Here is a 13,688-nt window from a genome sequence, read left to right as displayed (position 1 = left end):
AAGTTCACAGCTGATTTGTGTCACAGCAGTATCACCAGTTGGTTTCTGAAATCTCTCTGAAGTCTGTATGTGTGACACTGTATGTGTGACAACCTAGTTATCCTTGGGGTGAGCAGATAGTGATCTCCATCCAATGCCCAGCAGAGCAGTTAGTGAGACTGAGATTGTGCAGTTGACATATAGCCATAACCAAACTGATGTGAGGGACAGAAAGGCCAGTAAAAGGTCAGAGGTGATTAGATTGCAGAGACCTCTGTTGACAGCACCTCAGGCATCATTCACTACTTAATCACAATTTTTCTTTTTCCTCTATGTGCATTGTGCCCCCAAAGGTCTGATCTTATCTCTGGGCATAACAAAGAGGAGGTGGAGGTGAATTGAGGTCCTTCACTGTGATGCTGAGACCTATATAAGATGACAGCTGTTCATAAAGAAACACAAACCATGCTGTAAGACATACAAGAGTTCATCAAGCCTTTAAGACACCTACGGCATCTTTTGCAGGTACTCTCACTATGTGGAAGGCAGCACTCTTGACCTTGGGTCTTTTGGTGGCACTGGTAGACAGGGTGGAATCCAATGATGGCCATCCCTCTATCTATGGGATGAAGCTGTGTGGAAGAGAGTTCATACGAGCTGTCATCTTTACCTGTGGTGGCTCTCGCTGGAGGAGAAGCATAGGAGACTCAGGTAAGTTTCACAAGTTAATTTTTTATGATGTCCCATGTTTTCCTAAAGTTAAATCAAAGTGTAAATACTTAGTCGTTTACCCTTCCTTTCAATCAGCTGTTATTGGAGACGAAGACTTTGACCCATGGAACACAAATCCTGACCCTCAACTTACCAGCAAACAGGATCCTGCAGTATGGAAAACTCAGACTTTGGATTTGGCATCTGTGGCTGCGGGATTCAGCCGCTCAGCTCGCACGCCACTCTCAGAGGAGATGATGGAGGCACTACGGAGCGCAGATAGGAAAGGACGGGATGTAGTGGTGGGACTGTCCAATGCCTGTTGCAAGTGGGGCTGCAGCAAGAGCGAAATCAGCTCCTTGTGCTGAACCTAGTTTCTTAAATATCCTGTCCTCTCATCAGTGCAGAGCTCTAATGTTCTTATGTAATTTCATCCATTTCTTAAACCCACTGTACCCCTCTCCACATCACATCCAAGTGGCAACTCGTGTGTTAATAACAGACACAAGAATGTAAATAAATGTTTTTTGTTGAAACTTCTTTACTGTGATATTCATAGACTGATATATGACTTTAATAAAACCTTGTGTAATTGTTATGAAAGTCTCTTCCTGTTACAAAACACATGCTAAATTTATTTTTCATGCTTTCAGAACACTTCCACTTTTACCAAAACCTTGTTTCAGAACTGCAATTTTGAAAAGGATTTCGAAATGAAAGGAAGAAGTGGTGGATATGAGTACATACAGGGTATCCTCTCTGAGTTATAGCTGCTTTGTGTAATCCTAAAAACACTGCACTGAAATCCAGGATGGTGGATTTGGGTTCTTCGTGGCATTTTTTTCTTCCAGAGATGAATTATCAGTTATTTGGAAACACATTACAATCAACTGAACATAACAGGCTTCACATTAGTATGTGTTGTAAGGTTGTAATGCTGTAATTGTGCCTACACAGATCAGTTTATACAGATCAATTATATAATAGTTAGATGCATTTTTTAAGGCAAACTGACACCATCTGGAGGTCAGAAATGAACACATCACAAAACTATGCAACAAACTGTATCTGTTCATAAATCAGAAGGATGTGCAGATATATGGTTTAAAACTATTTAAAGACAACATTGCATGCTGTATCTAGCCCAGTGGTTCCAGGCCAAGGACCCTTAAACTAACCCAAATTAGACCACGGACCCCCATCTGATAATATCCCTGATTTTAGATGTTTTATAATAGAAAGAGTATGAAACTCATGACTAAAATAGTCGTACATTCTGACATTCATTGTGTTACTTATAGATTAAGTCATAGTGAGAATAAATGATTCCGCTTTTTACTGGAGACCTCCTGGTACCCCCTCAAGGACCCCCAGAATCAAGAGCACCACTGACTCAGACCAGCGCTGACTCAGACTGTCTGTCTGATTTCTACCCGACAGTCAGTACGGAAGCCGAACGTGACCACACTGATAACCCGGCTTGATTGCAAAGGCATGCAATCTCTGTCACACACCAGCTAGCATAGCAGTCAAACAGATCTACTGAGATCTGAAGTGTGCATCTAGCTACGCAGATTGCAGTTATATTCAAGTGAATGTGACTTGCTACAGCGTGACTGCACTGCTGTCTATAGAAATATAGATCTGACACGTCGGAGCAAGCAGGTAAAACCTTTCGCGGTACTTTCAAGATGATGCTAGCTAGCCATGCTACTGGTAGCTGCCGGGGTGTTGATATGCGACTGCTCTGTTGTGAATATTAATGCGCTGCAATTCCACCGCATTTGCTGCTTTAATTATAAAAAACAACGTTGGCAATGCAGCGTCGCGTTGTGGTAGTTAACATAACATCGTAACCCTCGGTTGTTTTCTGGTTGAATTTGTTACGTGTTAAGTATCATTTCGACGCTAAGCTAGCTGAACGAGCCAGCCAGACTGTCTGGGCCTCATGTAGAAACGACTGCCCGGGTCGTAATTCATACTTTCTATTCCTACTTATTCATGCAACTGCAACCTACTTAAAGAAGACCGCATACTGTTATGTCTCGTAGACTGTGTAAGAAATACACGTACAGTCTGTATTACGTATAGGCGTCATGTAGCCAAAAACGGACAATGTTCATAAACGACAACTTTTGCATGATAGTGTTGTATTAACGTTAGACTTTAGGTAAATATTTACGGTGAATTTTGTATTAAATGAAGATTCAGGTTGTCAACATTGACGAAGCATCTGACAAGTCGTTGCTAATAGTAACGGCGGTTAACACATGCTAGTTGTTGGCCTCATCTGTAACCGTAGCTTACGTTACTGTACGTGACTGGATTAGTAAGGTAAAATACGCAGGGCTGAGGTCACACAGGTGTTGTTGGCCATTGTTGTCTGGGTGTTGGCGCCAAAGTGTGTCGTATCTGATTTATAAACTGGCTGTTGGTGTGTTTGTGTTACTGTAGGATGGAGTGGCAGCCAGATGAACAGGGTCTGCAGCAAGTGCTTCAGCTACTCAAGGACTCGCAGTCTCCAGACACAGCCACACAGAGAGCTGTGCAAGAAGTATCCTCACGTGTGTGTGTGTGTGTGTGTGTGTGTGTGTGTGTGTGTGTGTGAGAGAGAGAGAGAGAGAGAGATTTTTGCTTTGAGATTTTGTCAGTCAAAGTGGCTGAAACTGAAAACTGCACAGCTTGTATCAGGTACACAGGTGTAATAGATTGTGTATTAATGCTCACGCTACTGTTTGGCCAAATGTTCATATGAATATAAGGTATGTTAGGGTGTGTGAGCTTTTGTAGTGTGTATATGTTGGTCTTTGAACTTGTCCTTAACACAGCTGACAGAAACTGGAGCAACTTAACCAGTTTCCTGATTTCAACAACTATCTCATCTTTGTCCTCACAAGCCTAAAATCTGAAGGTATGTATGTACATGTCAAAAATAAGGATACTAATATTAAAACAAAATAGATAGCTCGACACTTGCAAGTACTGCATTACTAAATACAACTTTGCAGTCCTGTTATTTTAAAAGTTATCTTTCTGATATGTCTCTCTGGCGCCTTCCTTCTCCAGATGAGCCCACTCGCTCTCTGAGTGGTCTGATACTGAAGAACAATGTTAAGGCTCACTACCAGAACTTTCCTCCCAATGTGGCCGACTTCATCAAACGAGAATGCCTCAACAACATCGGAGACCCTTCACCACTTATCAGAGCTACTATAGGTGAGTGTTTGAGTGAGAGAGATTAGACAAAGGGAACGTTAGTGTTAGCTGCAGTTTCTAGCCAGGGTGAGTCAGAGTACCATGTGGGTGGATCTTTTCCGGTAATGTGGCTGTGGGGGAGCCAGTGCTGTATTTTTAAGATGTTTTAAATTATTTAATGCAGTGGTGAGTTATTATTTGCACCTGAGTTTGAAGCATGTTTTTTTATTTGTCTATAATGCTTTTATTATCTGTCATTAAGGTATCCTGATCACGACTATAGCTTCTAAAGGGGAGCTGCAGACCTGGCCTGAACTGTTGCCCCAGCTCTGTAATTTGCTCAACTCAGAGGACTATAACACCTGCGAGGTCAGGCTCACATACCTCTTTACACACACACATAAAAAACCTTCCATAAACAGTTTATTTGGTCTTTTTAATAGTGTTCCTTCATGATTTTCTCTGTCTTTCAGGGTTCTTTTGGAGCTTTGCAGAAGATCTGCGAGGACTCATCAGAGTTGTTGGATAGCGATGCTCTAAACAGACCTCTGAACATCATGATCCCCAAGTTCCTACAGTTTTTCAAACATTGCAGCCCCAAGATCAGGTCAGTGAAACACCAGTCTTCTGCTGTTTGTCTCTTTTATCTTCTGGAAGCATCAGAGTCTCCTTGTTAAAACCATCTTCATAGAGCCCACTTGTTTGTCTTCCTCTCAGGTCCCATGCTATAGCGTGTGTGAACCAGTTCATCATCGGTAGAGCTCAGGCTCTGATGGATAACATTGACACCTTCATTGAGGTGAGCACCTAAAGATTTTTTCTTGATTGAACTTCATTTATTTTCAGTTCCCCCCTTCTACCTCTGTCCTATAAGTGCTCTAATTTTCCATCATGTCATGTCCTCCTATCCTCTCTCTGCCATCTATTCTCTCTCTCTCTCTCTCATCGTCATTTTTGTATCCAGAGTCTGTTTGCATTGGCCGGCGATGAGGACAGTGAAGTGAGGAAGAATGTGTGCAGGGCTCTCGTCATGCTGCTGGAAGTCCGCATCGACCGCCTCATCCCCCACATGCACAGCATCATCCAGGTGAGGGTGTGACCTGATCTGACACGCCACCTTTTTTAAACATAAAAACAAGTGTGGCTCTGCCTTGCTCTTGTCTCATCCTTATTTTTTGTTGTTGTTTTTTTCACCAGTACATGCTGCAGCGGACCCAGGATCCAGATGAGAATGTGGCTCTGGAGGCCTGTGAGTTCTGGCTGACTCTGGCTGAACAGCCCATCTGTAAAGAGGCTCTGTCTGGCCACTTGGTCCAGTAAGTGCTCGCATGTCAAATTTCATTAGACTGGAATAAATTGATAACAAGGAGGTGAAAATTTGTATCTCTTTTACAGACTGATCCCGATCTTGGTGAATGGGATGAAATACTCTGAGATTGACATTATTCTCCTAAAGGTGAGCAAACCCCTGGATAAATCAAGACGCTCCCAGCTCCTCATACAAACACTCTGCCTCCTCTTCTTTAATCCATTCTTCATTCACTCATCTCTCTGTCGTCCTCCCAGGGGGACGTCGAGGAGGACGAGGCAGTTCCAGACAGCGAGCAAGACATCAAGCCTCGCTTCCACAAGTCCCGCACCGTCACTCTGCAGCATGAAGGAGGGGAAGGCGAGGAGGGGGAGGACATCGACGAGGACGAGGACGATGATGACGATACATTGTCTGACTGGAACCTACGTAAGCGTTAGATATGCAGCATCATATATCATGTTCATATGTCCACTCATAAATATTTCTGGACTTCATGGACTCTCTAAAACATTTTTTTCATGTTTTTTTAAGAATTTTTGAGATATTACAATATCACAACAATAACAATATGTAACTTCCATCTAGACATGGTGACGTAAATATCTAACTACATATTTGCATATGTGAAAGCATTCTGCTCATTTATCTAAAATCTGATCATATTTGGTGTCTTTCTGGAGGTAAACATTTAGGGAAAAATGCATTAAGTATCTTTGTTATCCGTTATTTTATATCTGTACTTGAAATGACCTACTATCCCAGATTTGTCCACGGGGCATTCAAAGTCTGATTTTGTGTTTTGACATTTGAATACTGATGCTGGTTTGTGGGCTCCTTCCTCCAGGGAAGTGTTCGGCAGCGGCTCTGGATGTTCTTGCCAACGTGTTTCGTGAGGAGTTGCTCCCCCATCTCCTGCCCCTACTGAAAGGTCTGCTTTTCCACCCTGACTGGGTCATCAAGGAGTCTGGCATCCTTGTGCTAGGGGCTATCGCTGAGGGTGAGACATGACACAGACTTTGTCCATTGAATAACAGCATAGTGTATACTACAGTATACAGCATACATGTCAATGTCTGTGGCAAATGACACGTTTCTAAAATCTTGAATATCTTGATATTTTGCTCGAGATGAAGAAGAGAACTTTTCTTATTTTCACAACAGTGATGCATAAAACTTTTTTCTCCTTCCAGGCTGTATGCAGGGCATGGTACCTTACTTGCCTGAGCTCATCCCCCACCTCATCCAGTGTTTGTGCGACAAGAAGGCCCTGGTCCGTTCCATCGCCTGCTGGACCCTCAGCCGCTATGCACACTGGGTGGTCAGCCAGCCCCCTGACGCTCACCTCAAACCCCTGATGACGGAGCTGCTCAAGCGTATCCTGGATGGCAATAAGAGGGTACAGGAGGCAGCATGCAGGTACATCTTTCTATTGTAAATATTTGTCTCTTCTGTATCGTCTCATTATCCGCTCCTCCTCACCCGTCTCATCTCTCTTAAAAGTGCGTTCGCTACCCTGGAGGAGGAGGCGTGTACAGAGCTGGTGCCTTACTTGAGCTTCATCCTGGACACGCTGGTTTTTGCTTTTGGGAAGTACCAGCACAAGAACCTGCTCATCCTCTACGATGCCATAGGAACGCTGGCGGACTCCGTGGGACACCATCTCAACCAGCCTGTGAGGATAAAAAATCTCACATATACACGGTTTTATCTTGTGTGTAATGTGTTGAAATCAATCACAGACCGACATCACACTTGTGTTGGCAGGAGTACATTCAGAAGCTGATGCCTCCGCTGATAGCCAAGTGGAACGAGCTGAAGGATGAAGACAAAGATCTCTTCCCTCTGCTCGAGTGTCTGTCATCTGTTGCCACGGCGCTGCAGAGTGGCTTCCTGCCCTACTGCGAGCCCGTCTACCAACGCTGCGTCACCCTGGTCCAGAAGACACTGGCTCAGGCCATGGTGAGCCACACACACTCCACCTCACTTTATATAGAGAATTTATATTTTTGCTGCTTTATGTACAGTAAATGCTGTAATAGTGGTGGTCGGCAACTTTCTTCCTTCTTTTAACAACGGGCCGCAGGTGGTGCACTGTGCCTTGCTGAAATAGCCATGCTATGTGTAGTATGAAGAAAAACAGGTAGACCGCACCTGGTGATGAAATAGTCAACATGCAGTGTGTGGTGAAGAAGAAAAAAAACACAGCAGTAAAGCCTCCCTGTTTTGTATAAAAGGTACAGAACCGGCTGCAGAGGTACAGTCACAGCGCAACAGAACAGGGAGCTGACGCTGTTGTGCTAGCAGCTGTGGTTGAGTGAGCTTGAGAGTGAATGAAGAGAGGGATCGCTGGCACAGAGAAAGCCAGTGAACCAGATCAATAAAACGTTATTTTCTGATTGTTTCACAGAGGTTACGTTCAACAACACAAATAAACACCTCCGCAGCTTCAAACCTTTATGAAAAACATTAACATTGGCGCAAAAAAACGCGTTGATGTGTTGTGTGTAACAAAGAATAATACACAATTATTAGTTTTATAATCGCAAATTCCAGTTGTCTGTGTGTTAGTGTGTGTATGTATTTACATATATATATATATATATATATATACATACACATATATATACATATATATATATATATATATATACATACACACATATATATATATATATATATATATATATATATATATATATATATATATATATATATATATATATATATATATATATATAAAAAATTGGCCCGAGGCCAAATGTCCTTGCTGACCCCTGCTGTATAGTGTAGTTTGCTGGCCAGGGCAACATCCTCAGGGTAAAACAAAAACCTCTTATATATTTTAAACTTATTTCACACTATTGCAAGTCAAATCTTCACTCTGACTGATCTTTTTGTTTTGTGGGAATAAACGTTACAGATCTTAGGGGTTACTAGCAGACCTTTTATATGCTTGGTCTCATTATGGCACACCAGCAGATATTCTCACATTCACAAGCAAGTTTTAGCCTCAAATCTGAAGTTTCTTCTTTTGTATCAATGCCCATTTTTTAATCTCTTTGCAAACTTTACACTCTCTTTCATCTGCCCACTTTTGTGCTATTTCTCTCCACGTACTCCTCTGTGTCTATGTGTGTGTGTGTGTGTGTGTGTGTGTGTGTGTGTCTGTGTGTGTCTGTGTGTGTCTGTGTGTGTCTGTGTGTGTGTCTGTGTGTGTCTGTGTCTCTCAGATGTACAGTCAGCAGCCAGATCAGTACGAGGCACCAGACAAGGACTTCATGATCGTGGCTCTGGATCTTTTGAGCGGCTTAGCCGAGGGTCTCGGTGGCCATGTGGACACGCTTGTGGCTCGCAGCAACATCATGACTCTGCTTTTCCAGTGCATGCAGGTGAGGAGAGCATCTGTGTGTTTCTAACTTGAGCTTCAGTTAGTTTTTTTCCTCCCTCTCAAATAAACAGCTAAAAGTGTGTTAGGGTTCATGTTCATACAACATGTTTTCCAACCACATCAGGGATCAAGCACGGTTGCATATATGGTAATAATTGTGCACATTTTCAAACAGATTCTCCTGGAAGGCATTCATAGTGTTGCACTCAATGTTCATACAGAAATTTTCAGAAGTAGTTGTGCAACATGAAAAACAAAAGGAGGAGAGAAGTAGTTCTGACTAAGCATACTTAATGGTGTTTTTGAAGTGCCCACTGGTACTTACTTATTTATCAGGTAAAAACATTTTATAATCAGTTTAACAAAAGAAAGGCATAATTTAATCCAGTTGCCAATAAATACAAGCATATATATCTATTTACAAGTTAAATTCACACATTAGAGAGGTGAGCTGCTCTGGCAAAAATGGACCCACCGTTTAAAGACAGAGGAGCGAGGGAAAGAGAGATGCGCTGGTCACGGGGTTCTGGCGGCTAGAAAAACAGTGGATCATCTCCGGCAGTGCCAACAGAGGTGGAATGTGACGCAGCCGGATCCTGTGTTGTTTGGGTGCAACTGGACAATCCTGTCAATGGTGTGTGTTCACATCTCTCTTTGTCTCTCGGTCTATGTTGTCCCAGGATACGATGCCTGAAGTAAGACAGAGTTCGTTTGCTCTACTTGGTGATTTAACCAAGGCCTGCTTCCCTCATGTCAAACCATGTATTGGTAATTATCTCACAGTCTCTCACATACACTTACAGAACACACATAATGATTTATCATCCTTTTTATTTGTGTCTAATAAATATGATAATACATTTTATGTATGTGCGTGTGTTTCCTCCAGCTGAATTCATGCCAATCCTCGGAACAAATCTGAACCCGGAGTTCATCTCTGTGTGCAACAACGCTACCTGGGCCATAGGAGAGATCTGCATGCAGATGGGTGAGATGCAGCAAATCTGTGTGATGATGATGATGATGATGATGTGAATGTGAGAATATGAATATGAAGTATATTGATATGCCTGTCTCACTTAAACTTTCTGCTCTGTCAGGAGTGGAGATGCAGCCGTACATCGCTATGGTTCTGAGCCAGCTGGTGGAGATTATTAATCGACCCAACACCCCCAAGACCCTGCTGGAGAACACCGGTATATGAATGTGCAATATTATCCTTTGTCCTAAAGAGCACTAGACAGATTTGTAGCTGTTTGTTAGTCTTGACAATTGAAAATCAGCACATTGCAGGTTTTTAAAAAAACATTAAAGGGTCCACAAAGGAGAAGCAGGTGCCGTTAGCATCACAGACTGTCCTAACAGCAGTCTTGACTCTCCTCCGTCCTCCTCTAGCTATCACCATTGGTCGACTGGGCTACGTGTGTCCTCAGGAGGTCGCTCCCATGCTGCCGCAGTTTATCCGACCTTGGTGAGAGACTGTTTAATCTCCATCTGTGTCCTTCATTACCAATGCTTTGACATCTTTGTGTTGCAAGTACAAATCTGTACCTGCACACTCAGCATTGGCATCTTCACATGCTATCCATTCTCTCTTATCTTCTTCTTTTTCATTTTCTGCACTTGCAAGACACATTTGTGGCAATGTTCTTTTCCTATCAGGCAATACACATTCACGTCTGTGGTTTTATTTCTCATTCTTTCCTTGTTGCTTTTTCGTATGATCTCATCGCTACAGAACACAGTCGCATCATTTCAAGCGCTGCAGTGTTGACATTCTGTAAATAGTTTCCTGAAATGTTTGGAAGAGAATGAAACTGTGAAGTCTGTGAGACTACTCAAGCCTAGAAGAAAAGACGCATACCCCCCTTAAGGATAATGATGGTTACCTTTTTGAAATTGATTAATCTCACTTGTTTCCAATTTAGTTTTCCTCCCTCTTGCCGCCTCCTTACATTTGCTGCTGTTGCGGGAACAGCATCAAGTTTAACTGCTGCTGATTAATACACTGATATTAATGCTGGTTAATAATTGTGTGCGGCAGGTGCACGTCTCTGCGGAACATCCGAGACAACGAGGAGAAAGACTCGGCCTTCCGCGGGATTTGCATGATGATCGGTGTGAACCCTGGGGGTGTGGTGCAGGTGAGACACATTAAGTTCTGCTCATCTGCCTGTAAAGCAAACCCATGGCTGTTTTTTAAAAAAGTTTGATTTTTAAACTTTTTACTTGTCTAACCATCTCACTTTTCCCTCTGTGTTTGCTCAGGACTTCATCTTCTTCTGTGATGCAGTGGCTTCCTGGGTGAATCCCAAAGACGATCTGAGAGACATGTTCTACAAGGTGAGGGGCTCACACATGACTCATGACGGCTTGTTGATGGGGGGGTTAGAAACTGGTCATGATGAAGAGTGCAAGCTTTTCCGTCCCTGCAATTAGAGACTGATTTTAATTCACCAACCAATCATCCAGCTTTTCATTCTCCTCTCCCCCCAGCTGTGTGAGTCACAGCGAGGTGTAGAGACCTCAGGCCAAGCAGTGTGTGTTCATCTGTTTTCTGCTATGAAAGTCATAAAAGTGCAGCATACTGAACGCCAGCTTTAAGCCAAACAATCAGTGAATTGTGCAGAGTCACGCTGCACAATCCACAGACGCATGTGTTAATGCTAACAGAGAATTTCTATAATATTCCTGTTGGAAGATTTAACAGGCGTATTGAAAGTAGAGTGAATCCATAGTAGGACTAATAAACCTGCTGATCCTGCCTGTCCTTTTAAAAAAATTATAATAGTTAATGTAAGATGAGAAAGGTCATTGTGACAAAAACATAGAATTAACACCTGAGTTGAAACTTGAGCTCTACTCATTTTTTTTTGTCTTATGTCTGTGCCTTTACTATTTGATTAAGTCTCACAGCTCTCAAGTGTTGTCATTCACACCCTCAAAATGCAGGACTCCAGCTTTGTTGCTTTTTATGAGACCTGGCCTTGATAAAAGAAACAATAAGGGAACTATCAAGAGGTCACGCAGTTAAAGAAGGAATTATTAACTTCCAGTAAGTGTGCTGCCTGTGGTCTGGCTGCTTGTGAAGTGAAAGATGACTTGTAGTCGTGCCTGATATTCATTTTTCCCCCATTATCTGCCAATTTCAACAGATCCTGCACGGTTTTAAGGAGCAGGTTGGGGAGGAGAACTGGCAGCAGTTCTCAGAGCAGTTCCCCCCTCTGCTGAAGGAGAGACTGGCAGCCTGCTATGGTGTTTAGAGCCTCTATATCGACCCACGAGGTAATCCCACACACAAAATATAACAAATCAAACACACAGATTGCATTATAACAAAGTTAACGTCTTTTTTTCTATCTGTCCCCTTTAGGTGAGCCAGCAGGAGGAGGGTGAACGGGAAACTCATCCATCTGTGTATTGCACTGCCCTGATCTGGGGGGAGGGAGAGGGACGCTATTGGCCGCTCCCCCTGACGGACGGCCCCCACGCCCTATGTGTTTGTCCATAGAGGGAGGGTGGGCGGGTGGGAGGGAGGGACAGGGGGACACCTCTAGATTAACTAGGCAGGGACCCGACACAGAAAAACTAACTGGTAGGGACAGATAGAGGGACAGAGAGAAAGACATGGAGAGGAGACGGAGGGACAGATAAGTTGGGAAAGAGGGAGACAGGGACAGAGACCAGTACAGTGAAAGTTAAGGGAAAGAGAGGGAGGGAAATCAATAACAAGGCAGGGAAAATAAAGAGCCACAGAAAGGTCTGTTACTTGGCTGGGAGGACAGGGACAGTTGAGATTTTAATGGGATTCTTAAACTCAAGAGTAACCGACAGCTTGACCGACAGAGACAGACCAATGTACACAGACTCACACGCACCCAAACACACTCATACACTTGCACATGCTGTACATGCAGTACATGGAACTGACTATGGGTGGCACTATAATTTAGACTTTTTAAGATCTACTGCATGTAGTTAGGGACAGACTGACAGATAGGTGTCTAAACTCTGTTCATTTTCTGGGTGATATCTTTCTTTTTTCCGGGGAATAGGATTCAATAAGAATTACTTCATCTGTAGTCGCTGAATTCTACTTAACTGTAAGATAATCTCACTATCCGCATCTGTGTTTTCTTACCTTCATTTTGACCAGAGTGCTGCTTTACAGAGTTATCCATCTATCAGACATATTCCTGTCACATTTTCTACCTGATCAAGAGAGAGACAGAGAACAAAAACAAAAACAAAAATTAAAAAAAAAAAAAAGAGTGTCCTGGTGGCTTCACGGATACCATTCCTCTAGGAAGGGAGGATTAGGGCTAACACATTTGTTTTTCTCACCGGTGGGGAGGAAATCATATATATATATATATATAGAGAGAGAGAGAATCACATCCTTAGTTGTCTCTTTGAGGTTTTGTGTGTGTGTGTGTGTATATGTGTGTGTGTGTGTACACGTGAATGTGTGTGCGTGCGTGCATGTGCAGTTTATAAATCCTTACTTCAGCATTCTGTGTTAACAGTGTGTGAACTATGTATTGTTTTTGATATGGTACCGAGCTAAAACTTGACTCCCACCGCAATGTCCTTGGCACCTGTTAACTGTGACCAAGTGTGTGTGTGTGTGTGTGTATGTGTGTGTGTGCGCATGAGACTGAGTGTGTATGTCTTTATGTCTTTGTTTGTACTGATATCCATTTGATGCCATATTGATATCTTAAGTAAAACAGTGATTGGCAATGTCATTGTGATCTTTATAATGTTTTAAAAAAATTGTCCTTTTTTTTTGTTTTTGTTTTTTTTCTTTGTTGTTTTTGCTGCTACCGATGATTTTTTTTTAAATTTCTATAGTGGATTTAAATTCGCACAATTAACGCAAAACATTTGAATTAATGCTATTTTCAGTGACTGTTAAGTTGTTTTTGCACTTTTTATTTTATTTGACCTTTTTTTGTTTCGTATGGACTTTTTTTGTTTTGTTTTGTTTCTGTTTTTAAACCTCACCCATATGATATGTCTTGACCCTAATGTCAGTGTTTGTCATACTGTGTTGCACTGTGAAATTAAGTGTCTTTGACTGGCAAAAATATCCCAATACTA

At 42.5% G+C, this 13,688-nt stretch overlaps 2 protein-coding genes across 2 annotated transcripts; both read left to right on the top strand.

Annotated features, from left to right (window-relative positions):
* The first annotated feature begins 515 nt into the window (after positions 1-515).
* Positions 516-1,161, top strand: rln3b (relaxin 3b). Its single transcript, XM_053332406.1, has 2 exons — positions 516-690; positions 787-1,161. The coding sequence occupies exons 1-2, from the start codon at positions 516-518 to the stop codon at positions 1,056-1,058; spliced, it is 447 nt and encodes a 148-aa protein (XP_053188381.1). The 3' UTR covers positions 1,059-1,161.
* A 1,032-nt stretch (positions 1,162-2,193) lies between these two features.
* On the top strand, positions 2,194-12,088 carry LOC128368474 (transportin-2). Its single transcript, XM_053329296.1, has 24 exons — positions 2,194-2,355; positions 3,145-3,244; positions 3,526-3,601; positions 3,757-3,906; positions 4,148-4,254; positions 4,359-4,492; positions 4,603-4,684; positions 4,850-4,972; positions 5,083-5,201; positions 5,281-5,341; positions 5,452-5,623; positions 6,042-6,194; positions 6,388-6,613; positions 6,698-6,869; positions 6,962-7,156; positions 8,428-8,586; positions 9,266-9,353; positions 9,475-9,573; positions 9,686-9,781; positions 9,981-10,056; positions 10,630-10,729; positions 10,854-10,928; positions 11,741-11,870; positions 11,959-12,088. The coding sequence occupies exons 2-23, from the start codon at positions 3,146-3,148 to the stop codon at positions 11,846-11,848; spliced, it is 2,670 nt and encodes an 889-aa protein (XP_053185271.1). The 5' UTR covers positions 2,194-2,355; position 3,145; the 3' UTR covers positions 11,849-11,870; positions 11,959-12,088.
* Positions 12,089-13,688: the final 1,600 nt, after the last annotated feature.

The sequence above is a fragment of the Scomber japonicus genome, chromosome 2 (assembly GCF_027409825.1).
Source record: "Scomber japonicus isolate fScoJap1 chromosome 2, fScoJap1.pri, whole genome shotgun sequence".
In the NCBI taxonomy this organism is placed as follows: domain Eukaryota; kingdom Metazoa; phylum Chordata; class Actinopteri; order Scombriformes; family Scombridae; genus Scomber; species Scomber japonicus.
The sequence above is the reverse complement of the archived record's forward strand: the minus strand, read 5'-3'. Positions and strand labels throughout refer to the sequence as shown.

What these genes read in the sequence shown, in the direction of transcription:
- LOC128368474 (XM_053329296.1), top strand. Translation starts at nt 3,146, where the DNA reads ATGGAGTGGCAGCCAGATGAACAGGGTCTGCAGCAAGTGCTTCAGCTA. An exon ending in CACAGAGAGCTGTGCAAGAA is followed by an intron (nt 3,245 to 3,525) that starts GTATCCTCACGT and finishes CACAGCTGACAG; the next exon opens with AAACTGGAGCAACTTAACCA. An exon ending in GACACCATCTCAACCAGCCT is followed by an intron (nt 6,870 to 6,961) that starts GTGAGGATAAAA and finishes TTGTGTTGGCAG; the next exon opens with GAGTACATTCAGAAGCTGAT.
- rln3b (XM_053332406.1), top strand. Translation starts at nt 516, where the DNA reads ATGTGGAAGGCAGCACTCTTGACCTTGGGTCTTTTGGTGGCACTGGTA. An exon ending in GAGAAGCATAGGAGACTCAG is followed by an intron (nt 691 to 786) that starts GTAAGTTTCACA and finishes CCTTTCAATCAG; the next exon opens with CTGTTATTGGAGACGAAGAC.